Source organism: Pan paniscus, chromosome 1 (assembly GCF_029289425.2).
Source record: "Pan paniscus chromosome 1, NHGRI_mPanPan1-v2.0_pri, whole genome shotgun sequence".
Lineage (NCBI taxonomy): Eukaryota > Metazoa > Chordata > Mammalia > Primates > Hominidae > Pan > Pan paniscus.
In genome coordinates this window covers 215854695-215880264 of record NC_073249.2, presented here as the reverse complement: position 1 = coordinate 215880264, position 25570 = coordinate 215854695, and the positions used below count along the sequence as shown (strand labels likewise).

Below are 25570 nucleotides of genomic sequence, written 5' to 3'. Positions count from 1 at the left end.
CACAGTGTGTTTTATCTGTGAATTCCACAGTTCCCAAAGCATTTCACATAGACCATCTCATTGGATTCTTCCCACCATCCCAATGGTTTAGGCAGGGCAGGAAATATTGTTATATTTTAAGATGAGGAAACAGGCTCAGAGAGATTGCTACCTGCCCAAGTTTACATCGCTTGTTAGTGCTAGAGCTGGAACACACATTCAGGAATTATGTTGCCGAAATCCATGACAGGACACTGGCCCACTAAACAATGCTTTGCTATTGTAATGGTATCAGTCCGGCTGGGTACGGTGGCTCATGCCTGTAATCCCAGCACTTTGGGAGACCAAGGCGTATCCCAAGGTCAGGGGTTTGAGACCAGCCTGGCCAGCGTGGTGAAACCCCGTCTCTACTAAAAATACAAAAATTAGCCGGGTGTGGTGGCGCTCGCCTGTAGTCCCAGCTACTTGGGAGGCTGAGGCAGGAGAATCACTTGAACCTGGGAGGCGGAGGTTGCAGTGATCCTAGACTGTACCATTGCACTCCAGCCTGGGCGACAGAGCAAGATTCCACCTCAAAAAAAAAAAAAAAAAGTATCAGCCCTTAGAAGTAATGCATCATACCTGTATCTTCTGTACATATGCTTCTTGTGCTTTTTAAAATGAACCTTGAAACAGCAGAGTCAGGAAAGGATTAGTTTGACTTGAATCCTTTATTTTTAGGGGAATATTAGAAATTGCACCATTTTCCTCATGTGTTATATTCGTAGAATCCTAATGTTTTCTCCTAAAGCATTTAGTTGTAGATGTCAGTAAATTTCACACACTGTTGTACTGTGGCTGCCTCTAAGATACAGCTTTAACCACTGATGAATTTTGTCACTGTGCTAGGGAATCACATGAGAGTGAGGAAGAGAGTCAGTGGTAGAGATGGAACTTGGGTGATAACTGTATTAGTGTTTCCCAATTAGAACAGGCAGATAAGACTTTCTTGTGGATGAATATCTACATCTTTGCTTTTCTGCCCCACAGCTGCACGATGAGAATCGGAAGGGGGATTCATCCAGAAGGCATGCCGGGCTGGTGTCAGGGCTTCTCCCTGGATGGTGGTAGTGGTGTCCGAGCTTTGAAAGTCATCCAGCAAGGAAACCGCCCAGGGCTGATCTATAACATTGGTGGGTTACATTTGGGGCAGCGGGACAATCAGAACCATTGGCTGATGACCTCAGGCTTGGAGGAATGAGCTGGCCACGCATTTTGGCCTGACTACAAGTACTGATTTTCTTATTTGGCATTGGGTCAGGTATCTGTTCTCTGAATGCTACAGTGATATCAACACAGATCTATTCTCCTGGGGATCTGAGGAGCCACCTAAACACTGCCCTTTTGAGGTCTGTGGCTCTGTTTAATTTCAGACTCACCTGTGTCAGGAAAGTATCAGTTTGGCTTGAATCCTTGTTTTTCAGGGGAATAATAGGAACACTTAGCATGCCTTTCATCCTCCAAGTATTCCCACGCATTCATTAAAATTTGCAAGCCCTAAGAGGGTAAGAAGCATTGTTCTCCTTGAAACTGAAGGAGAGAGGTTAAGTGACCTGCCTAGATGCAAAGGGGAAGTCTGGGTCAGAAGTAGGATCAGGATTGGGGGATACAAATAAAATGCACTTGGTGGTTGTAGTAATTAAAGCAATCTCCAAACTCACTTTGCTTATGGAGATGGGAAGGGTGGAAAGGGGAGGGGAGGATACTGTACCCATATGCCTCATAGCCACTTGAGAACGCTCAAAAGATTCTCTAAAGGGTTAAGATAATTTGATTGAAATATGAATCAGGGTGAAAATTGTAGCAGCGCATCCTTTCAGTATATAATTTCCCAGCCTCTCAAAGCAATGTTTAGTTTTGAACATTGGAACACCATCTGCGACTGCATGGTCCTGTAGAACTTTCTGTGATGATGGAAATGTTCTATTTTGCACTATCTAGTAGTAGCCACTAGCCACATGTGGCTGCTGAGCCCTGGAGAGCACATTAGTGAGAAGTAAGGCAAGTATGGCTGAGGAATTGAATTTTTCTTTTTATTTAATTTTATTGAATTTAGCTTTAAATAGCCACATATGGCTACTGGCACCATATTGGACAGTATGCACATAGTGTCATAGTTCCTTCCTAGAGCAAGGAAAACCTGATGTGATATCATTTACATATTTATCCTGAGTCCCATGGAGAATCAAAGATATGTTTAGATGTCTGAGGATTTATTAATAAAAGAATCTTCCAAGTATAGTTTCCTTTTTGGATTTTTAATCATAGGTTTGTATTCATTCTCCCTTGACATGTGAACTGTCTTCTTAAAGTTGACATTAAGATTTTTAAAAGAAATAAACTTTATTTGATCTTGCAGCACAAGATAGTTATCTTAACTTTTTCTCACTTTTGTTTGCTCCACCCTTTGAATAGGCAAAGGCTGCTTCATGCTGAGTTTGGCTTTCTGCTGGAGTATTTTGCCCTTGATGTATTTTGCGAAGCAAGCTACCACAGGTTGACTGGAAGCTGTAGTTGGGACAAATTGGGATGGGAGGAGCTTGTTCCTTTTAAAGCAGCTAGCACTAAGAACCACAGAATTCTTGCAGAGGCCAGTTGAGCAAACTGATCAGACATATGCTGTGATTACCCATATAAATTGTTATGCTAGGAGCATTCACTAAAGCTCATGGCATATGTTTTGAGGGCTAAGACTGTGATTTAAGTTTTGTTGATCCACCTAGGGAAGGGATAGAGGGAGTGGGCTAAGATAGGGCTTTATAATTCTTGAGGGTCATGAACTTTTGCCGTATATTCCCACAAGGGAATTTGTGGAATCTCCTGCTTGAATATTTTGAAGAATAGGATAGATAACCAACTCCCTATCAGGAAAGTTTAAAGCATAGTCCAAACTGAAAAGCCAGGGACAGGCTTGCCAGGTAGCCTCACATGGATCTCCAAAAAGAACGATTTTGTGCCTGTTGATCTTATCAACTTATTGATTTATCAGGGGTTTCCCAGGGCAATATAAGATGTGAAGGGGGAAAGAAGCCCACCTTTTTCCAAAGATTGAGTGTCTGTATTGTTCAGAGTACCCTAGACTCTTTTTATAATATTAAATTAGATACATCTCTTGTAGTTAGACTTTCTATTAGATATCACCTAACTATTATAATGTTGATTTCTGACAATGAAAGCTTCTCTGCATGTCACAGAAAGAAGTGATAGGGTATAGTTCCATATCCCAATATTACATAGCATTTCTTAGATACAGAGTTTTAGAGAGATTTTTGTGTGTGACTTTTCTCAGTCTTTCAGGTATTTTCAAGGCTTGTGTTAAAGGAACATCAGCATTTTCAAGCCAGTTTAAGTGAATTACGGCATTAACAGATTGGAATATTTATAATTGGGATTGTGTTGAGAAATCTATGACAGCCAGTTGTCAGATGCTAAGGTGGAGTTTTCTATTTTAATGGTTCTCTTGATACTTGATGACTGCTGAATGGAGTGGAGTCCTTGTATATGTCGCATCACAATACAAGCAAGCCTGATGAGGGTGCTGCTCCGGAGGCTGACTGCCTGGACTTGAATCCCAGCTATGGCACATACTAGCTGCGTGACATAGAGTCAGTTACTTAGCTTTCCATGCCTTCGTTTCCTCATCTATAAAATGGAAATAATTAAAATATCTAACTTAGAAGGTTGTTATGAGGATTCAATGTAAAGCCTTTGGGGGAGGACCTAGCATGTATTAAGAGATCAGTAATTATTATTATTGTTGTTGTTGTTGTTATTTTTATTATTTCTATGATAAATATTTTTATCAATGGGTGACCAGAGCTCAGCCCAGTACCTTGAATGTCATTGCTGTATTTATTGTCTGAATGAATGAGTGAATAAATTTATCCCACTGAATTTTTTATTTTTAAAAATTGTTATCAGAGTTTTTAAGATAATTCAGTACTTTTCTATATTTGGAACCGGCTGTCTTGAGATTTCCTTTGGACTGTTTTCTTATTTTTTCCTAATACATAGTAGGCGCTGAAAACAGTAATTTTATAAATGAATAAATTCTTTTATTTATTTATTTTTTGAGATGGAGTCTCGCACTGTCACCCAGACTAGAGTGTAATGGTGCGATCTTGGCTCATTGCAACCTCTGTCTCCCAAGTTCAAGCAATTCTCTTTCTTGCCTCAGCCTCCCGAGTAGCTGAGACTACAGGTGCGTGCCACCATGCCCAGCTAATTTTTGTATATTTAGTAGAGATGGGGTTTCACCATGTTGGCCAGGCTGGTCTCGAACTCCTGACCTCAAATGATCCACCCATCTCGGCCTCCCAAAGTGCTGGGATTACAGGCATGAGCCGCCATACCCAGCCATGAATAAGTTCTATAGTACTTAGCATTATGTTTGAGCTGGATTCTTGGGCACTGGGCTAAAATAAAATACTAGAGAAGAGTCAGTAAAGTTTAGAACATTACAGAATCCAAGAAAGTAATCTGAAATTTCTACTATATCTGTAAAAGTGGCAGGTTCTCTAGAAGGAAATTTTGTGTCCCAGGTGTAAGCAAAAAAGTATCATGTGAAACTGTTGTAAGTATTCAGCTTCATAAATGGAAACCTAACATATTATATATGTGACTGGACACCTGTGTATTTTAGTTGCTGTTAAATGGTACACACTGTGTGAAGAAACTGGGAATTAAGGGGATGTTGATCTTGCCTCTGAACCTTTTTAAGGCCTAAATGGGAATAAGGAGTAATAATACTTTGAGTACAATTGCTGTTTTCATTCCATTCCTAGAAGGTTCAATATCCTCTGGGTGATACAGTTATTTTCTCAGAGAAACTAAGTAACTGTGAAGGTTATTTATTTTTGTCAGACCAAGAGTTTTCTCTCTTCATGGTTAATTCATAAAAGTGGTTCTTGTTATTTGTAGGTATTGATGTCAAGAAAGGCCGAGGTCGATACATTGATACCTGCATGGTCATCTTTGCCCCCCGTTACCTGTTAGATAATAAATCATCTCACAAGCTTGCATTTGCACAGAGGGAATTTGCCAGGGGACAGGTGAGCAGTTTGCTTTTGAAGGATGAGAGTGCCTATTTAATAGCACGAGTTTTAATGTCATCTTCTGTGAAGACTGTACGTTCTGTGATGCAAGTCTGTGCCTTTGGTACCCAGATAGCTCCTGTTAGAGGGTAAGGCTCAGAGTAGGTACTCAGTAACACTTATTGTCATGAATCGACTTGTTGACTAAAGCCTGTGATCCTATGTGTTTTAGGGAACAGCCAATCCCGAAGGTTACATTTCCACCCTTCCTGGTTCCAGTGTGGTGTTCCACTGGCCTCGGAATGACTATGATCAGCTATTGTGTGTCAGACTGATGGATGTTCCCAATTGTATTTGGTCTGGAGGCTTTGAAGTCAACAAGAATAATTCCTTCCATATCAACATGAGGTAAGTTTGAGACTCTAAATACAGACAAAAAAGTAGCCCCTGACTGAGATGCCGTACTGTAATAACAAGCCTTGTGTAAAATGGGCACAACTATTTCTGGCTCAGACAGAGGTCTTAGAACTTGCAAAGTCCAGGGAAGTGTGAGGGGATAATTTGATGGAATAAACTAAAGGAGGTGTTGCCCGTTTTGACCATGGTGTAATTGCTGTTGTCTAATCCAAAGTAACACTGAGCTCATATTTTGATTACTGCAACTTTGAAAGATCTGTCTGCATTTAGATGGTAACGCTCATTATAAATATTTTTGTATATTCTGACATATTTATACAAAACCTTCTTTCATTTGATGCTGTTCTAGTAAATCATCTGGCTTTCTACACCTAATGTGGTAACACTCAGTTCTTGTTAAGAAAAATTAACCAGGCCGGGCGCAGTGGCTCATGCCTGTAATCCCAGCACTTTGGGAGGCTGAGGCAGGCGGATCACGAGGTCAAGAGATCGAGACCATCGTGGCCAACATGATGAAACCCTGTCTCTACTAAAAATACAAAAATTAGCTGGGCGTGGTGGTGTGTGGCTGTAGTCACAGCTACTCAGGAGGCTGAGGCAGGAGAATCGCCTGAATCTGGGAGGCGGAGGTTACGGTGAGCTGAGATCACGCCACTGCACTCCAGTCTGGCGACAGAGTAAGACTCCATCTCAAAAAAAAAAAAAAAATCAGCCTTAATTAGCCCAGGATGATTTAAACTTTCTTCTTGCTTTCATCAAATACTTTAAAAAAATTATTTAAAAATATTTTAAATTGTGGTAAAACAGATATAAAATTTACTATCTTAACCATTTTTAAGTATACAGTTAACTGGTGTAAGTACATTTACATTATTGTGGAAATAATCCCCCAAACTCTTTTCATCTTGCAAAACTGAAACTCTGTACCCATTAAACTTAACTCCTCATTCCCATTCCCCTCAGTCCCTGGCCACCATGTTCTACTTGGTGTCTATAAATTTGACTACTCTAGGTACCTCATGTAAGTTTAATCATATGGTATTTGTCTTTTTGTGACTGGCTTATTTCACTTAGCATAATATTGTCAATGTCCATATTAATATATTTGTTTATTCACCTATTAGTGGACACTTGGGTTGCTTCCACCTTTGGCTATCATGAACTGCTGCAAACATAGGTTCGCATATAGGTTCAAGACCCTGCTTTCAGTTATTTTGGGTATAGATCCAGATGTGGAATTGTTGGATCACATGATCATTCTGGTTTTAATTTTTTGAGGAACCACCATAGGTTTCCACAGTCATTGCACCATTTTACTTTCCTGACACCAGTGCACAGGGTTCCACTTTCTCCACAACCTCACCAACACTTGTTTTCTTTGTTTTTGACACAAGCCTTAAGTGATAGTCCCGCCTCTGTATAATGGGTATGAGGTGGTATCGCACTGTGGTTTAGATTCTTATTTCCTTAATGATTAGTGATGTTGAGCATCTTTTCATGTGCTTTTTGGCCATTTGTATATCTTCATTGGAAAAAATATCTATTCAATTCCTTTGCCAATTTTTGAATTAGGTTGTTTTTGAATTGTAGGAATTCCTATTCTAAGCGTTTTATAGTTTTAGCTCTTACTTCTAGGTCTTTGATTCGTTTTGGGTTAATGTTTGCGTATGGCATAAGGTGAGGGTCCAGCTTCATTTTTTGGTATGTGGATATTTGGTTTTCTCAGCACTGTGTATTGAAAAGACTCTCCTTTCCCATTAAATGATCTTGGTACTGTTGTTGAAAATCATTTGACCCTACAGGTGGAAGTTTATTTCTGGGCTCTCTAATCTATTCCATTGGTCTATATGTCTTTATGCCAGTACCACCCTGTTTTGATTATAGTTGCTTTGTATTAAATTTTGGAATAAGGAAATGTGAGACCTCCAACTTTGTTGTTCTTTTTCAAGGTTGTTTTCTCTATTCAGAGTTCCTTAGATCCATATGAATTTCAAGATGGATTTTTCTGTTTCTGCAAAAAATGCTGTTGGGATGTTGATAGGGATTGCATTAAGTCCATAGGGTTTTGTAGTATTGACATCTTAAAAATTATGTTTTCCAGTCCCTGAACATGGGAAGTCTTTTCAGTTGTGTCTTTAATTTCTTTCATCAGGCCGGGCATGGTGGCTCACGCCTGTAATCCCAGCACTTTGGGAGGCCGAGGTGGGCGGATCACGAGGTCAGGAGTTCCAGACCAGTCTGACCAACATGGTGAAACCCCATGTCTACTGAAAATACAAAAATTAGCCAGGCATGGTGGTGTGCACCTGTAATCCCAGCTACTCAGGAGGCTGAGGCAGGAGAATCACTTGAACCCAGGAGGCGGAGGTTGCAGTGACCCGAGATCGTGCCGTCGCACTCCAGCCTGGGTGACAGAGTAAGACTCTGTCTCAAAAAAAAAAAAAAAAAAAAAAATTCTTTCATCAAATGCTTTTGAAGTTAAAGAATCTGAAATCAGTGCTATTTCAACATGTTTAGAAGCAAAATTTAATCTTTTATACTTTATGGTCAGCTCTCTATTGAGAACACTATTACAAAGGAACAGAAATATGATAATTTAACAATAGATGTTCCAAAATAGTTCTTAAAATAGTGGTTTTGTTTTTGTTTTTGTTGGAAATAGAGTCTTGCTCTATTGCCCAGCCTTGAGTGCAGTGGTGCAATCATAGTTCACTGTGACTTTGAACACCTAGGCTCAAGTGACCCTCCTGCCTACTGAGTAGCTAGGACTATAGGCATGCACCACCATGCCTGGCTAATTTAAAAAAAAAAAAAAATAGAAAAAAGTAGAGACAAGGTCTCACTATGTTGCCCAGGCTGGTCTGGAACTTCTGGTCTCAAGTGATCCTCCTGCCCTGGCCTCCCAAAGTGCTAGGATTATAGGTGTGAGCCACCATACCTGGCCCCAAGATAGTATTTATATTTGACTTTTAAATGTATTATCTAATTCAATAGTGAGCCCTTCTTAATTATACCTTGCCCTGGTCTTTTTTAGTGTGAATTGGACCTGGATATAGTGGGTTTTAGGCTATGTTTTTAGGAGCTGTTGGGTTTTAAGGAGGTGACTCTAGTGCCCAAGGGAGCCTACTGGGTAGGGCTCTAGCACTCTCATCCCTACCTCAACCAGCACTTTTGTCTGTTAGCATAATGTGTTCCCCGTAAGATTTTATTTGGGTGAAGGAGTGGGGAGGGAAAAGGGATTCTATAGCGAAAACCACCATTGTTTTGTATGTTCCCTCGGTAGAGGCAGCCCCTATCTGTTGTGTGAGAATTGGAAGCCAGTTTGGAGGAGGAGGAGGATGATTTGTGTAATTTTTGTCAATCCTTTTAAAATGGTTTTAACGGGCAGTCCTAAACTACTGCGAACAGACCTATGCCATCTATTTCATTTACTTTCCTCACCTTTTCATTTGGAAACAATTTAAACTATAGGAATGTTACAAAAGTAGTAAATGAATATCCCTATATCTTTTACCTAGATTTAACCAGTTTTCAGCATCTTGCTACATGTTGCTTCTCTCTTCACATACATGAACACACATTTTCCTTTCTGAACTATTTGAAAGTAAATTAAAGTCATCATGATACTTAAGCCATAAAAACTTCACTTATCACCCAAAAATAGGGACATTTTTCTAATTAAATATAATACTATTGTCACATACTGATGAAATTTAACCTTGATATGTTTTCTAATAAATGGTTTTCATAGACTGAATGAATGACTAGAATGTCCTTCATAGCAACTCCCTTCCCATTGATCTAGGATCCAGTCAAGGATCATTTATTTTAGTTGCCACGTGTATTCTCTTGTCTTCTTTAATCTAGAGTAGTCCCGCTTTGCCCATTTTGTCTTTAGTGACATTGACATTTTTGAAGACTCCAAGCAAGTTTCTTGTAGAATGTCCTATTTTCTGCATTTGGGCAGTGATTTCCTGTCTGTAGATTTGGGTCAAATATTTTCGATAGCTATACTACCTATGTGATGCTGTGTGTTTCCCACCGTGTCACATCAGGATGCCTGTGTTGTCTGTTGGTCTCATTATTGGTGGTGATAAGTTGTTCATCACCTGGTTAAGGTGGTATCCAGCAGGCCTCTTTTTTGTGAAGTTTCCTTTGTTCTTTGTAAATAAGAATAATCCCATTGAGGGAATAATTTAAGACTAAGTGAATATTCTGTTTCCCAAAAACCTTTCATTCAATGGTTTAATGGTTCTTGAATCACTTATTACATTGGTGGTTGCAATGAAATTTATTTATTTATTTATTTATTTATTTTTGGAAACGGAGTCTCGCTCAGTCGCCCAGGCTGGAGTGCAGTGGCGTGATCTCGGCTCCCTGGAGTGCAGTGGCGCGATCTCGGAGCTTCTCGGGAAGCTCCGCCTCCCAGGTTCACACCATTCTCCTGCTTCAGCCTCCTGAGTAGCTGGGACTACAGCTGCCTGCCACTAAGCCTGGCTAATATTTTTGTATTTTTAGTAGAGACGCAGTTTCGCTGTGTTAGCCAGGATGGTCTCGATCTCCTGACCACGTGATCCACCCATCTCAGCCTTCCGAAGTGCTGGGATTACAGGCGTGAGCCACCACACCCGGCCGCAATGCAGATTTTTAAAAAATTAATTATTTTATTTTTATTTTTAATTGAGACGAGGTCTCACCACGTTGCCCAGGCTGGTCTCGAACTCCTGGGCTAAAGTGATCCTCCCACCTTGGCCTCCCAAAGTGCTGGGATTATAGGTGTGAGCCACCATGCCCAGCCAGAAATGCTGATTTTTAATTCTCTAATTTCCTCTACATTTATTCACTGATATTTTTCCGTTAAGGTAAACTTTCCATTCCCTTCAGCGATTTTTCTGTATATATACACACACACATACATACATACACGTACATTACATCCATCCATCCTCTTCTTTACAGCAGAATATCAGCATATAAATGTTGAGGAAATGGGAGAATTAGAAAATCACCATTTTGTAATCATATTACCAATTTCTACTTTTTTCAGATGATGGAGGAACACACAGTGGGCTGTAAGTTCAGTGGTATTGACTGAGGCCCAAACAGTGTTGTGATTGTCAGAAATATGAGAAGTAAGTGGATGGCATCTTGTCTCCTACATTTTATGTAGCCTCTTTTGTTTCCTTGTCCTGCAGGGATACCTTGGGAAAATGCTTCTTCCTACGAGTGGAAATTACTCTCCGAGGAGCTACGTATAGGATCTCATTTAGTGACACAGATCAGTTACCTCCTCCTTTCCGAATTGACAACTTTTCTAAGGTATCAAGTGGAGCTGAGAGCCAGTTTGACTGTTTCATGTGTGGGAGGGTGGAGTGTGTACTGCCCTTGACACAATGGTACAATACGTTTTCAACTTGGGTTTAAAGGAAACTATATGGATAGGTTCTTTATATCTGGACAAGCCTAGAAATCCTTACCATTAAGAGGTGTTTTCTGCTGGTTATTTTGATTGCTGGGCAGCCTTGTCCAGGCAGAAGTAATCTTTTAGCTCCCAGATTTATTTATTTTGGCTAGAGTGGTTGGTTGACACTGTGCCTTCTGTAGACATCCCGTTCAAACAGAGGAAGACATCGGCTTGTCAGTGACAATGGGAATGGGCAACTCTGCTGTTGCTTAGTTACAGTGAGCATTTTAATAAATTTTTCAAGAAAGTCAATATGGAAATCATTAGATTTTATTTTAATTATGCTTTCAAATAATAATAGGTCTTATATGTGATGATCTGTAGCCAAATTCCAAAATACTTATTTTTTTCTGTATTCAAAATATATCATAGGGGGTTTGGGCTAGAAAGATGCCATTGGAAGGATGGAATTGCTCCCCTTAGATATTTGACTTGGCAAAGCGTTTAAAGCCTTTCATTCAATAGGATATATGTATATATGTGTGTGTGTATCTGTGTGTGTGTGTGTGTGTAGCACATGTCTTTTAATTGGTGAGTTTTTTTGGAATGTGCGAGATGATTAGAAACATTCGAAAGGTGAGATGATGAATTTCACTGGGGCTTATTCCCTGTGTAAGATTCATTTAGGAAGGATTTGGAACTTAAACCTACAAAACACTGACTCACTTTTCAGTAACCCCACTCTGAATGAAAGTCCTCTTTGTCCTCTCTGCCATCACTCTAGGTCCCGGTTGTCTTTACTCAGCATGGTGTAGCTGAACCCAGGCTCCGGACTGAAGTGAAGCCGATGACTTCATTGGATTATGCCTGGGACGAACCCACCTTGCCACCTTTTATCACTCTGACTGTTAAAGGGGCAGGGTCCTCCGAGATCAACTGCAACATGAATGATTTCCAGGATAATCGGCAGCTTTATTATGAAAATTTCATTTACATTGCTGCTACATATACATTCTCTGGGTAATACTTGATTAAATTACTGTTCCTATAAAGCAGAAGGTTCTAATTATTAACAGGTTTTAAATGTTAAGCAGTTTCTTAGGAGACCAAAGTACAAAGGAAGATTCTTTCATTCTTTACCAAACCCTGGGCTCAGTGTCTATCTTAAGAGGTCATGTAATTTAAACTCTTGACTTTTGGCTAGATTAAAATTTATCCAAAGAGTCAAGACCCTTCTTGTGTTAAAGATCTCTCCCAAGAATTCATTCTAGTATTTAAATTTTCTTTTTGCTATTTATTAGTCTGTTTTGCCTGTTTCCTCTTTTGAAACTGACTAATCTTCATCATAATTATTCAAGTCATCATTCTCACTCTCCTCCCACCATCCCATTGAGAATACTGGTTAAGCAGACACCTAAGGGTCTGTCTTAATATTCACCTAAAGCCAAATATAGTAGCTTAATTTCACAGAAATTCCATTGCCTTAGAATTATAATCTTCACTGTTGTTTGACTAGTTGTATTTGGAAAAGTCAGATGAAGAATATTGAGCTTATTTTAATTCTGTTAGATTGCCACGCAGAGATCAAAACACTGGGCTTTCAGAAAGTAGTCATTCTACCAACATATAAATATAGCTTATTGTTTCTGTGCTGAAATAACAGGGCCAATTTTAAAGTGTATCTGTGAAGAAATGGAAAATAGCTTAATCTTTAACATTACAAATATAAATCACCTGATGAATAGGGCGTTTAAAGTCACATTCCTTTCCAAAATGTTCGGAACATTTTTGCATATGAATAAGATTTTTATACATGCCTGGGGCCCAGAAAATAATCTCTGGGTTTTTGCATTATCTCTCTCATCTGCTTAGAGTCCAGATTTCACTAGTAATAATTGAATCTGCAGAGAAGGACCGTTCTTTCTTTGTCTGTTGACGTTCCCTTTGGGAACGATGGTGCTAGGATGTTTATCTTGTTGTAATTGAGTCAATATGTTTGTTTGTTGTTAATTTGTTTTTAAAGATTATGGCACTTAACAGTGGGACATGCTTAAGGTTTAATGCCTGAAAAACCGAATCTAAATCTGGTTGTTAGTCATGTTTTTCTCCTTATGTTCTATAAATTCCAGTAGTTACTAAGCTCTTTAACTGAAGAATCCTAGTGGAGGATTATGGGCTTAATGGGTTGAACCGACATGGAAGACATAAAAAGAGAAGCTCCTGGAATCTTGGTGTGCAGAATCTAACAGCAGAATTAGAATAATCTTGCTGTGCTAAGAGGTTGAACCATCTTTTGGAGTATATCAGATACTAATTATTTGCATTCTTGGAAGGAATAAATGATGAGGAAGAATAGTTTTTTTTAAATTTTGTTTTTGAGGTGAAACATAACATAAAAGTATTTTAAAGTGAACAGTTCAGTGGCATTTGGTACATTCATGATGTTGTGCCAGCACCACCTCTTCCTAGTTCAGAGCATTTTTATCACCCCGAAAAGAAACCAAAACCTATTGAGCAGTCACTCCCCATTCCTCCCTGTCTCCAGCCGCAGGAAACCACCCATCTGCTTTTGGTCTCTATGGGTTGACCTATTCTGGACATTCACAGAAATGGAATCATAGGAGTGACCTTTTTTGTCTGGATTCTTTCACTTAGCATAATGTTTCTGCGGTTTATACACATTGTAGCATGTGGCAATGCTTCATTCTTTTTTTTTTTTTTTTTGAGACTGAGTTTTGCTCTTGTTTCCCAGGCTGGAGTGCAGTGGTGTGATCTTGGCTCACTGTAACCTCCACCTCCCGGGTTCAAGCGATTCTCTTGCCTCAGACTCCTGAGTAGCTGGGATTACAGGTGCACGCCACCACGCCTGGCTAATTTTTTTGTATTTTTAGTAGAGATGGGATTTCACCATGTTGGTCAGGCTGGTCTCGAACTCCTGACCTCAGGCGATCCACCCACCTCGGCCTCCCAAAGTGCTGGGATTACAGGCTTGAGCCACTGCTCCTGGCCCATTCTTTTTATGGAAAGTACCCAGTATTTTTTGTGGCTGAATACTATGCTGTATACTACATTTTTGTTTATCCAGTTATTTGTTGATGGACATTTGATTGTTTCTGTGTTTTGGCTATTGTAAACAGTGTTGCTATGAACATGCCTGTACATATATTTGTTTGAGTACTTGTGTTCAATTCTTTTGCTTTATACAGAAGATTGGAGTTGCTGGGTTCTATTATAATTCTAAGTTTAACTTTTTGAGGAACCGCCATACTGTTTTCCACAGTGGCTAAACGATTGTACATTCCTACCAACAATGTACAGAGGTTCCAATTTCTCCACATCCTCACCAACATGTGTTGGTTTTTATTTTTATTTTTATTTTTGAGACAAGGTCTCTGTCACCCAGGCTGGAGTGCAGTGGCACAGTCTTGGCCTGCTGCATCCTCAACCTCCTAGGATCAAACGGTCCTCCTGCTTCAGCCTCTCTCATAGCTGGGACTACAGGTATGTAGCACCACGCCCAGCTAATTGAAAAAAAATTTTTTTTTGGTAGAGACAGGGTCTCACTATTTTGCCCAGGCTGGTCTCAAACTCTTGGGCCCAAATGCTATCTACCTGCCACAGCCTCCCAAAGTGCTAGGATTACAGGTGTGAGTCACTGTGCCAGGCCTGGTTTTGTTTTGTTTTGTTTTAAATGATACCCATCCTACTGGGTATGATGTGGTATCTCATTGTGGCTTTTGATTTGCATCCTTAGTAACTAATGATGTTATGCGTCTTTTCATGTGCTTATTAGTCATTTGTGTATATTCTTTGGAGAAAGTGTATTCAAATACTTTCCATATTTCAAATGGAATTATTTGCCTTTTTATTGTTGAATTGTCAGAGTTCTTCATATCTGGTCTCTTACCAGATGTATGATTTGCAATTTTTTTCTCCCATTGTTTTTGTGAGTTTTCTTTTTACTTTTAGATTGTGTCCTTTCAAGCACAGAAGTTTCTCATTTTGGTCACATATAATTTATCTGCTTTGGGGGAAACAAAGATTACTTGTGCTTTTGGTGTCATGAAGACTGGTTTTTAACGCTGAATTAATCCATTACCTTTTTTTTTTTTTTTTTTTTTTTTTTGCTAATAAGGGTTAATAGAAAGAGGAGAATAATCTAAATAAAACTTCCAAACATCCCTAAGTGTAGCCAGGCTGCAACATTCCATAAAGCTTAGGATTCTTTAGCTTCAGAGAAACGTAACACGATTGAATTGAAGGAAGTTGATTAGAACCCTTTGTTTTCTTTTCATCCTAAAGGGACTTCTGATTTCTTGCCAAGACTTGGGGATGCAGTGATGCTGATCATTCTGCCTGGCAGAGTAAAGCTAATTTTTGGTCCCTTGAATTGTCTGGCTTGGTTTTTTTTTGTTTTTGTTTTTTTTTGCTTTTTTGGGGGTTGGGGCAGAATCTCATTCTATCACCCAGGCTAGAGTGTAGTGGCGCAGTCTCAGCTCACTGCAACCTCTGCCTCTCAGGTTTAAGCAATTCTCATACCTCTGCCTCGTGAGTAACTGGGATTACAGGGGCCTGCCTCCATGCCCGGCTAATTTTTGTGTTTTTAATAGAGATGGGATTTTGCCGTGTTGGTCAGGCTGGTTTCGAACTCCTGGCTTCAACAGATCCACCTGCCTTGGCCTCCCAAAGTGCCGGGATTACAGGCAGGAGCCACCGTGCCTGGCCAAATTTTTTGCCTTTTTTTTTGGTGGGGGGGGCCTCTAAAGATATATGGTTATACTTTTACATCTGAATTTTAAGTCACTAAAATTATGAAGAGAAGAAAAATGTCAGAGTATGTCTTCTGAGAGATGAATCTTGGAACTGTGTAGGGAAAAAAATGCAACCCTGATCTTTCTGCTCTTGCATCAGACTTTTTCTTCTATCCTTTAAAAAATTTTCTTTTTAATAAAAGTTTTGGGCATTTGCTTATTAATACTTGAATACATGTGTGAGTATGTGTGTGTATACCTGTATATATATTTTTATGTAATATACATATTTTTTAAATTCTAGCTTGCAGGAGGGAACAGGCAGGCCTGTGGCTTCCAACAAGGCCATTACCTGTGCGGAGCTCGTTTTGGATGTCTCACCCAAGACACAAAGAGTCATTTTAAAAAAGAAGGTAAGAGAGCTTACAATCAGAGTTTAGAATACAAGGTTTTTAGCACTGGACGGGACTCAGGATCACCCAGTGCAGAGTCCTTATTTCATGATGAGGCCATAGGGACTTGTGTGGAACCCAGGCCTCTTGGCATTTCCAGGTCAGTGTTAGGGCGGATGAGTACCAGCTCAGGAGTAAGATGACTTCTGGAGTGGGATGTGATCACCAGGTGTGATCAGCAGAACGTGAATAATAAATATATGTGGAATTACTAAGGGCTGGGTGACTGTTAAGCAGACAAGAACAAATTTCTAAGATTAAGTAGCAATAATTGTAACATTTTATGTAACATTTTGTAACTTATAGAACATTTTCAGTTATTATTTCACTTGATAAGGATGACAGCTAGTAAATAGGTAATAAAAGAGTTACATTGACATTGAAAATTAGGTTAAAGGGTATGAACTGGCATGAAGAAATGGACCTCTCCTTTTTAGTTGGAAACCAAGTGTAGAAAGTTTGACATTTTAGGTTTTTGTTTGGTTTGTTTTTGTTTTTTTTTACTTTTTATTTGGAAACAATCTCAGATTTCCAGAAAATTGGCAAGAATTTTACCAAAGTGGGGCTGTGATGTTGATTTGTCCCCTTACTGGTGACATTAACTTATTGCAGTTGATTAAGAAGGTGTGTGGTAGCCTTTTCCACTGAGAAGTGAGGCTACTCTTTTTCTTTTTATAATCAGTCAAGATTTTGTGGCGTGGTACGTTGAGACTACATAAACCTCCTATTTGTCGTATTTTCTATATATGTATGCATATGTATATGTGTCATTCAGTATGGGCTGCTGTTTTATTCAGCGTGTTATCTGTTACTGTGTCAGTATGTGTATGCCTGTGTATGTATGTATGTATTTATTTTTGAGATGGAGTCTTGCTCTGTTGCCTAGGCTGGAGTGCAATGGCATGATCTCAGCTCACTACAACCTCCGCCTCCTGGGTTCAAGTGATTCTCCTGCCTCAGCCTCCCGAGTAGCTGGGACTACAGGAGCCCACCACCACACCCAACTAATTCTTGTATTTTTAGTAGAGACGGGGTTTCGCCATGTTGGCCAGGCTGGTCTGGAACTCCTGACCTCAGGTGATCCGCCTGCCTTGGCCTCCGAAAGTGCTGGGATTACAGGCCTGAGCCACCACGCCCGGCCAGTATTTATTTTGATGCTCAGTTTTTCTTATCTTTGGCCAGTGGGAGCTCCTTTAACCTTCCGTGTGCTTTCAGCATGTGCCCTCACTCACTTCCTTACTTTCTGACACAGCAAGTTATCCTGGGTCAATCTTATATTTTTCCCTGCACCATTCCTGGAATTTGCCATTTCTCCAGGGAGCCCTCATCCCTTCTATCAGAGAATGGAATTTAGAAACCTGAGATTCATGAATTAGGTGCAGTTGTTGCTATTGTGGTGTTGTGGTTCCCAGGCTCTCTCAGAAGACAGACCTAGGGTTTTTTAATCTATGTATGCACAAATATACATATGTGTGTTTTATGTACATATTTATATACTGTACATATTTATTTCTATGTCTATACATCAAAATCTAGCAGTTCACACCAATATTTCCAATTCAAGTCCAGTATGACAAAGTTCATTCTAATTTTCTCCCTTTCCCTATTTGTACTTCCCTTGTCCAGCACTGAGAATATGTTTATTGATTTGATCAGTTCCCCTGAATGTAACAGTGTAACTCATCCCCTGTCACCACAGTTGTCCCATGTCCTGTATGAACACCCTGGTTTCTTCCCTTGGGCTCTGATCTCCATGTACTGCCCTTCGCAGGAATGCCCTCCTCACCTCCCTCTATGATGCTCCCATTAAACCCCTCCCCAACCTCCCAACTTGGCTTCAGCCCCTGCTCTGGGCTGCCCCATCGCTTAGGTGGATGCCTTTCTTGTTCCACATGCGCTTTAACAATTCCACACTGGGCCACCACAACCCCCATCCCCACCACACACACAAGCCCCATGGAGTTCTGCCTTCCACAGTCCCATCTAAAGATGTTAGAACTAAATTATTAGGGAAGGGAGGAAGGGAACTGGAAGGAGAATGGTGCATCTCAGATTTTCAAGTGGAAATTTTGGTAGTTTCCAAATTATGATGAGCCTGGACAAATGGGCAGGCAGTAGAGGAATCCCAGTATGGAAACTTGATCTCACCTAGGTATGTCTGTGTTGATTCCCAGTCTGCAGCATGGACAGGATAACCGAGATGCTTTTCCTGTTGTTTCTGGTGCTGTGGAGAGATGCTTTCTCTTTCTGTGAACAGAGAAGCAAGCATGTGGGAATTGGAGATGGGAAGCACAGCTTAGCTTCATCTCTTTTTGCAGACAGAGGAGGCAGTAGCACACAGCAGAGACAGCATGATGTGTTTTTAGGTTTGAGTTCTGGCTTTGCCACTTAAAGATATATAGTATCTGGTATTTCCCATTTCTCTCAGTTTCATTTTTCAGCTGACCTCCCAGGTTTGCTGGAAGGATTAGCTAAGATAATGTACATAAAGTGCTCTGTAAAGAGATGTAATGATAATAACACAACAAACATTTATTGAGGCTCTACCCTGTGCCAGGCATGTACTAATAAGCACGTTACATTTATTACACTTATCACAAAAACCGTGAGGCAATTTTTCTCGTTGACAGATCAGGAAACGGAGGCTCTAAGAGATTAAGTAACTTGTCCAAGGTCATTCAGCTTGTAAATTGTGTAGCTGGATCTCAGATCCTGGCATTTTGACTCCAATGTTCATGCTACTTTGTTAGTTTTTACCTTGTAGAATGTGATGAAAAGCTATCTGTCCGGCCAGGGGTAGCATGTAAATGAGTTTGTGGTACCCTGATGTGTCTGATGCTCTGGAGGAGTTCCTGCCTAGTGGGAGTGTATGTGATCCTGGCAGATCTAGCTGGAGTGTAGGTGTGACTGAAAAGGAATGATACAGATTGTGCTAGAGAGGCAACATAGCAGAGCAGTTAAGCGTGCTGACTCTGGAATCAGGCTGCAGAGATTCAGATGTTGGACCTACCGTCTAACTAGTTATTTCACTGTGGGGAAGTTACTTCATCTCACCGAGCCTTAACTTCCTCATCTATGAGGAGGGACATATGTCACTGGATTGTTTGCAGCAGTAAATGAGTTTTTTTCTTTTTTTCTTTCTTTTTTTTTCTTTTCTTTTTTTTTTTTTTTTTGAGACGGAGTTTCGCTCTTGTTGCCCAGGCTAGAGTGCAATGGCGCAATCTTGGCTCACTGCAACCTCTGCCTCCTGGGTTCAAGTGATTCTCCTGCCTCAGTTTCCCGAGTAGCTGGGATTACAGGCATGCGCCACCACGCCCAGCTAATTTTTGTATTTTTAGTAGAGACGGGGTTTCACCATGTTGGCCAGGCTGGTCTTGAACTCCTGACCTCAGGTGATACACCTGCCTCGGCCTCCCAAAGTGCTTGGATTACAGGCGTGAGCCACCATGCCCGGCCTAAATGAGTTGTTTTATGTAAGTCTTACGGACCAATGTCTAGCGCATAGTAAGTTCTCAGTAAGTATTATGACTTCTAGTATATAATGGATTATATAGACTTTCGTGATTGACCTGGAAGCCCAACTGCTGTTTCCAAAATATTTCTAAAGAGAAAATATATTTAGAATTACTAGCAATCTGGCCAGGCACGGTAGCTCACACCTTTAATCCCAGCACTTTGGGAGGCCGAGGCAGGCAGATCACCTGAGGGCAGGAGTTTGAGACCAGCCTGGCCAACATGGCGAAACCCTGTCTCTACTAAAAATACAAAAATCAGCCGGGCGTGATGGTGCATGCTGGTAATCCCAGCTACTCGGGAGGCTGAGGCAGGAGAATTCGCCTGAACCCAGGAGGAGAGATTGTAGTGAGCCGAGATCGCACTATTTCACTCCAGCCTGGAGAACAGGGGCGAAACTCCGTCCCAAAAAAAAAAAAAAAAAAAAAGAATTACTAGCAATCAATTAGCATAACCTTGAATACAACCAACTTAACACTTGTGATACAATCAATTCATGAAAATTGGACACCATCAGTATAGTCCGCTTTCCTTGTAAACATTCGGGACGGGGAGGAAGACCTCTGGTAAATTCTGATTCAAAGTCGGATATTGTCAGATACTGAGCATATCCTATAGTCTTTATGTAATTGCACTCTTCTTTAAGGTAAGGGCACCGGACGGTCGTCATCTGGAGTGGCAGTGATCATGGCAGTATAGCTAGGGTAGGAGGCTGCCCCGCCATTTGTTTCTAATTTCTAAAAAAGGGAAAAAACTCGGTTATGAAAATAATACGTTTGTTAAAATGCGCATTATTTGTAATGTTTGGTTGTTTGGTTCAAGAGGTTAGCATATTTTACCCTAAGAACAACAAGAGATAGCTAACCATGAAAGTTTGAATTAAGCATTTATATAATGTGGAAAACGTCTAAATAAACTTCCTATATGAGAACTTATTTAGCCCTAGAGGAAGCTCTTGAAGTGAGGAGCTAGCTGTGGCTGCACATAATGGCTCTTTCTCTTTTTGCTTGTACCTACTTAACAGGAACCAGGAAAGCGTTCTCAGCTGTGGAGGATGACAGGAACAGGAATGCTGGCCCATGAGGGCTCCTCAGTTCCTCACAATCCCAATAAGCCCTCAGCCGCCCGCTCCACCGAGGGGTCTGCCATCTTAGATATTGCTGGTCTCGCTGCAGTGACTGACAACAGGTAATTTTCTAGGCAACTTTTGATTCAAGCTCATTGCTTTCAAATTCAGACTCAGAGGAAATCTACACCAAAAACCAAGAGTTCTATAAATAAGTAAAAATGTATATTTTTTTCAATGACAAAAACCTGTCATATTCCCAAATATGAGTATTGGGCTTCCCCTTTAAATTTTTTAAGCTTTGATGAAATACCCATGCAGATGTTAAGAAACTTCAAACAATAAAATGGGTATAATGTGAAAAGTGATTATTTCTTCCACCCAAATTCCAGTCCGTCCTTATTCTGAGGAAGTAGTTTCTTTTTTACATCTTTCTAATAACTTTGTCAAATCCTTCAAAAGCAGAAATTAATTATTAAGAGAATAATCAGATGTATTTTTATGAATAAATCCTTGGATTCAAATTAGCTCTTTAAGTTTGAATAAGTTACTTGATTTGCCTGTGCCTTAGTTTCTCCATAAAAATCAGTGTGTTTTCAGTTAAACCTTATTTCCAGAAAAACTTTAGTTGACTTACAAGTTAGAACAGAAAAGAATTTAGAAATACAACAGAAAAAAGACTGTTGGAAAGATTTTACATGTATTTAGCAGCTATCCCTTCCATACTGCATGGTAAGTTGCCGTTTTAAGAATGCAAGAAGCCATATTACTGTGTGTTATGAAATCTTTAATGTCTTACTTTGTGTCCCCTCTTCATGTTTTTCCATTTTGCTTTATTCCTCTTTTCTTATCAAGAGATACCTAACTGCCCTAGGATTCAAGCTAACTACCCATTCAGTTTTAAGGGTGGAGGGCATTAGAAGGAAGAAGAGCAAAGCCATCATCCTCATGTTCCCTTCAGGCGTGAAACAGTTGACTCGGAGGTTTCATGGTTCATTTTGTATTCCGTTTTCCAGATACGAGCCACTGATGCTGAGAAAGCCTGACCGCAGGCGAAGCACAACTCAGACGTGGAGTTTCCGAGAAGGAAAACTGACCTGTGGGTTACATGGGTTGGTCGTCCAGGTCAGTCGTTTTTGATCCCCAATTGCAGCAAGCAGTGGTTGAGCCTTCTTTGAAACAAAGTCTCTACTAAGTTATACATGATGAATTGTTCAGTGGGAAAACTAGTTACAGAGCAATAGTTATTCTATTCCATTTTAGTTAAAAGGAAGTCAGAGTTTTGTTGTGCATTTGTGTATTTTTTTTTTTTTTTTTTTTTTTGAGGTGGAGTCTTGCTCTGTCGCTCAGGCTGGAGTGCAGTGGCGCAATCTCGGCTCACTGCAAGCTCCGCCTCCCGGGTTCACGCCATTCTCCTTCCTCAGCCTCCCAAGTAGCTGGGACTACAGGTGCCCGCCACCACGCCCGGCTAATTTTTTGTATTTTTTAGTAGAGACGGGGTTTCACCATGTTAGCCAGGATGGTCTCGATCTCCTAACCTCGTTATCCACCCGCCTTGGCCTCCCAAAGTGCTGGGATTACAGGCGTGAGCCACCGCGCCCAGCCCCGCATTTGTGTATGTTTACATGGGAAAAGTTCTTGGAGATGGTATGCAATACATGTGTTAAGAGTGATTGCCCTGGATGATAAGATATGTTTTTCATGGCTTACCTGGACTTTTTCTTTGATGTCATATATTACCTATGTAATTTTAAAAAGAAAAAAATTACCTATGTAATTTTAAAAGTCCAGCACTAAGTTAGATGAATTAGATTTAGACCTGGGAAGTTAATGGCATAGCTGCAAGTCCTCCGTAAAGGGTTCTGTGACATGGTGAGCATTCGCCAGGCATCTACGTGCTCTTGATTCTGTTCATCTTGGCCTAAATAAGCATTGAATTGCTGTAGCAAATGTCAGAATGAAGATTGCTGGACAGTTTCCTCTGTCGTCTCCTCAGCCAGTCTACCTCATGATAAACTCCCAGCTACTTTCTAAGCAAATATGTGTTTGGCAAATTACCAAGGATTTGGATTTTCTGCCCTTTCTGGCTTCAGGCTGGGAATGAGAACAGGGGTCTGAGAAGTAGGAAGGTGTCTAGGAGGTTTGGACATACAGTAGACTAGCACCTGCAATTGTGTGTGCAGTTCTGTCCAGCCTGGGATTTTACGCAAAAGGGAAACAGGAGACTATCAGACTCTTGATAGAGAACTCTGAGTGTACTTAGATTGTACTCCAGGGCAGTTTGCAAAAACTGTAAGGAGCCTCTGACTGCTTTTGGTGAGATTTATTTTCTTTATCTCTATCGCCCTGAGCTTTTTTCATCAAAGACAAGCTGCTTACTTATATGTAGCACACATCTGGAATGGATTTGTGATTTTCAATTAGCAATACAATTCAAACTTCTAGAGGCAAAGAGGGCTTGTTATAATTGGTGGGTTTCATGTCTGACCCTGACTTCACTTCTAGTTTGTTTCTAAAGCCCATGTAATTCCAATGCTCTTGGAGCATTTTCTTCTTTAAAATCTCTTTTTGGTGTTTGTTGTTTTGTGAATCTATTTCATCATTTCCCTGCTTGTTAGTGACGGTATAATAACAGTATTCAGCAGAGCAGAATGTGTTTTGGTTAGGGAAGTAAGCTTGTTTCAATCTTATTATGCTGAATAAAGTCATTGAAGACATTAAAACATTTTCTGACACTGCTCTTATTAGGTTGTATATGCTCTTTCTTTCTAAACTTATAATAGCTATAAAAAGCTTTCTTTGTGTTGAAACCTGTACTATAAACCCTGCTCAAAGTTTGCTTTTCATGAGTCAATATTTAAAAGTTAACAAAGGGGATTTAGACACTCTTTGCCATTGTTTTCTCTAGCCTTGTGTTTGCTTTCCCACAGCCATAATCCTGTAGACTCGATTTACTTGGGGCATGTAGCAAGGTGTTTTCCTCCAAAGGCCTTGTTAAAGCAAACTAAATATGGCCTGAGAAGGACTCCGTACTTCTATAATTGAATCCCTGTGGACAAACTGTAACCTAGAGTAATCGGCAGGCAAGATTGAAATCCTTACTTAGGAGTATGTGCCTGTAACAATAGCTGAGACTTGGCCAGTCACAGCAGCCATGCTTCCACCACTCACAGATGGCTGAGTGTTCAGACTGTGTTCAAATAAGGCAAACGCCAACCTGTAACCAATCCAGCTGTTTACTTCCAACTTCTGTACATCACTTCCCTTTCTTTGTCTATAAATTTGTTCTGACCACGAGGCATCCCTGGAGTCTCTCTGAATCAGCTGTGATTCTGGAGGCTGCCTGATTTGTGAATTGTTCATTGCTCAATTAAACCCCTTTAAATTTAATTCGGCTGAAGTCAGTCTGTCTTTTTTTCTTTTTCTTTCTTTCTTTTCTTTCTTTCTTTCTCTTTCTCTCTGTCCCTTCCTTCCTTCCTTCCTTCCTTTCTTTTCTTTTCTTTCTTTCTTTCTTTCTTTCTTTGACACTTTGACAAAGTGTCGCTCTTGTTGCCCGGGCTGGAGTACAATAGCACAATCTCAGTTCACTGCAACCTCCGCCTCCCGGGCTCAAGCGATTCTCCTGCCTCAGCCTCCTGAGTAGCTGGGATTACAGTTGCCTGCAACCATGCCTGGCTAATTTTTGTATTTTTAGTAGAGATAGGGTTTCACCATGTTGACCAGGCTGGTCTCAAACTCCTGACCTCAGATGATTCGCCCGCCTTGGCCTCCCGAAGTGCTGGGATTACAGGCTGAGCCACCTCGCCTGGCTTGAAGTTTTTCTTTTAACAGCCTGAATAACTGGGTATCAGGTGACATTCTCAACTCTGTATTCCATTCTAGAAGAAACACCATCTTTTGAGTATTTGGGTTGGTTGTCCAGCCATAGGCCTGTTTGGGGAGGTTTTCAACTCAAGAATTTTCCTCTTACTGGAAAGCTGAATGATTATAATAATTATTTTCTATTTTCAGAATATTTCAGATTTTTAAGCAAACCCTAGTAAGAATACTCAAAGAAACAGCTAGTTTTGGCTACTTTTTTAGAAGTTTATTTTAATGACAAGAAGTTAGTACTAGTAAAAGGCAGAATTAAACTGATCTATGCATGAAATTATCTCTTATTCATAATTACCAAAATTTATGAGCATAACTTTTCATCTTACTGAAGTAATTCTCCTGTTTTTCATCATCTGCAAAGCTGAACAAATAGTAAAGGCTTTGTTGCACATTGATCATGACCCTCCAGAGGAGAATGTAAATTTAGGAACTTGTTTGAAATGATGTGTTAAATTGTCAAAGTCAGTGCCTCTGTCTTTTCTCACATGTCTCTACTCCAATGTCTTTTAGGCCAAAGGAGGACTTTCTGGTTTGTTTGATGGAGCTGAAGTTGTTCTTGGTCCTGACACTTCCATGGAGCTTTTGGGGCCAGTTCCACCTGAACAACAATTTATTAATCAAAAAATGAGACCTGGTTCTGGAATGTTATCCATCAGAGTCATCCCAGATGGACCAACTAGAGCACTCCAGGTGATAATTTGTCATAAGAGCTGATGTGAAACTCTGTACTTCCTCCACCCCCAATGATTACTCATTTAACAAATACTTATTGAACATGTTTATGCCAGATATGAAGATATGGTATCTTCATCTGTAAAATGGGGATAGGATCTACCTCACAAAGTTGTTACAAGAACTAAAGTACAACAAAAAGATAAGCGTAAAGTATAAACAAAGTATCAATGAAATATGTGGTAACCTAAAAAAGTATAAGATTTAAACAAGATAATGTTAACAGTGCATATTAATAGTGTTGTTAATTATTATTAATAACATAATATCTTAATAACATTAACAACAAGAAGATATGAGATCCTTAA

The 25570-nt window shown here is 40.1% G+C and overlaps 1 protein-coding gene across 6 annotated transcripts in view; it reads left to right on the top strand.

The window, feature by feature from the left end:
• Positions 1 to 25570, top strand: part of VPS13D (vacuolar protein sorting 13 homolog D) — a 283963-nt gene that overhangs the window by 127205 nt on the left and 131188 nt on the right. For all 6 annotated transcript variants that reach the window (XM_034955636.3, XM_034955634.3, XM_034955631.3 and 3 more), the window contains 9 exons: positions 1009 to 1151; positions 4939 to 5069; positions 5284 to 5459; positions 10664 to 10787; positions 11657 to 11892; positions 15928 to 16036; positions 20613 to 20776; positions 21671 to 21779; positions 25041 to 25220. In XM_034955636.3, the coding sequence (XP_034811527.3) occupies positions 1009 to 1151; positions 4939 to 5069; positions 5284 to 5459; positions 10664 to 10787; positions 11657 to 11892; positions 15928 to 16036; positions 20613 to 20776; positions 21671 to 21779; positions 25041 to 25220 (1372 nt within the window). The remainder of the gene's footprint in view (positions 1 to 1008; positions 1152 to 4938; positions 5070 to 5283; positions 5460 to 10663; positions 10788 to 11656; positions 11893 to 15927; positions 16037 to 20612; positions 20777 to 21670; positions 21780 to 25040; positions 25221 to 25570) is intronic.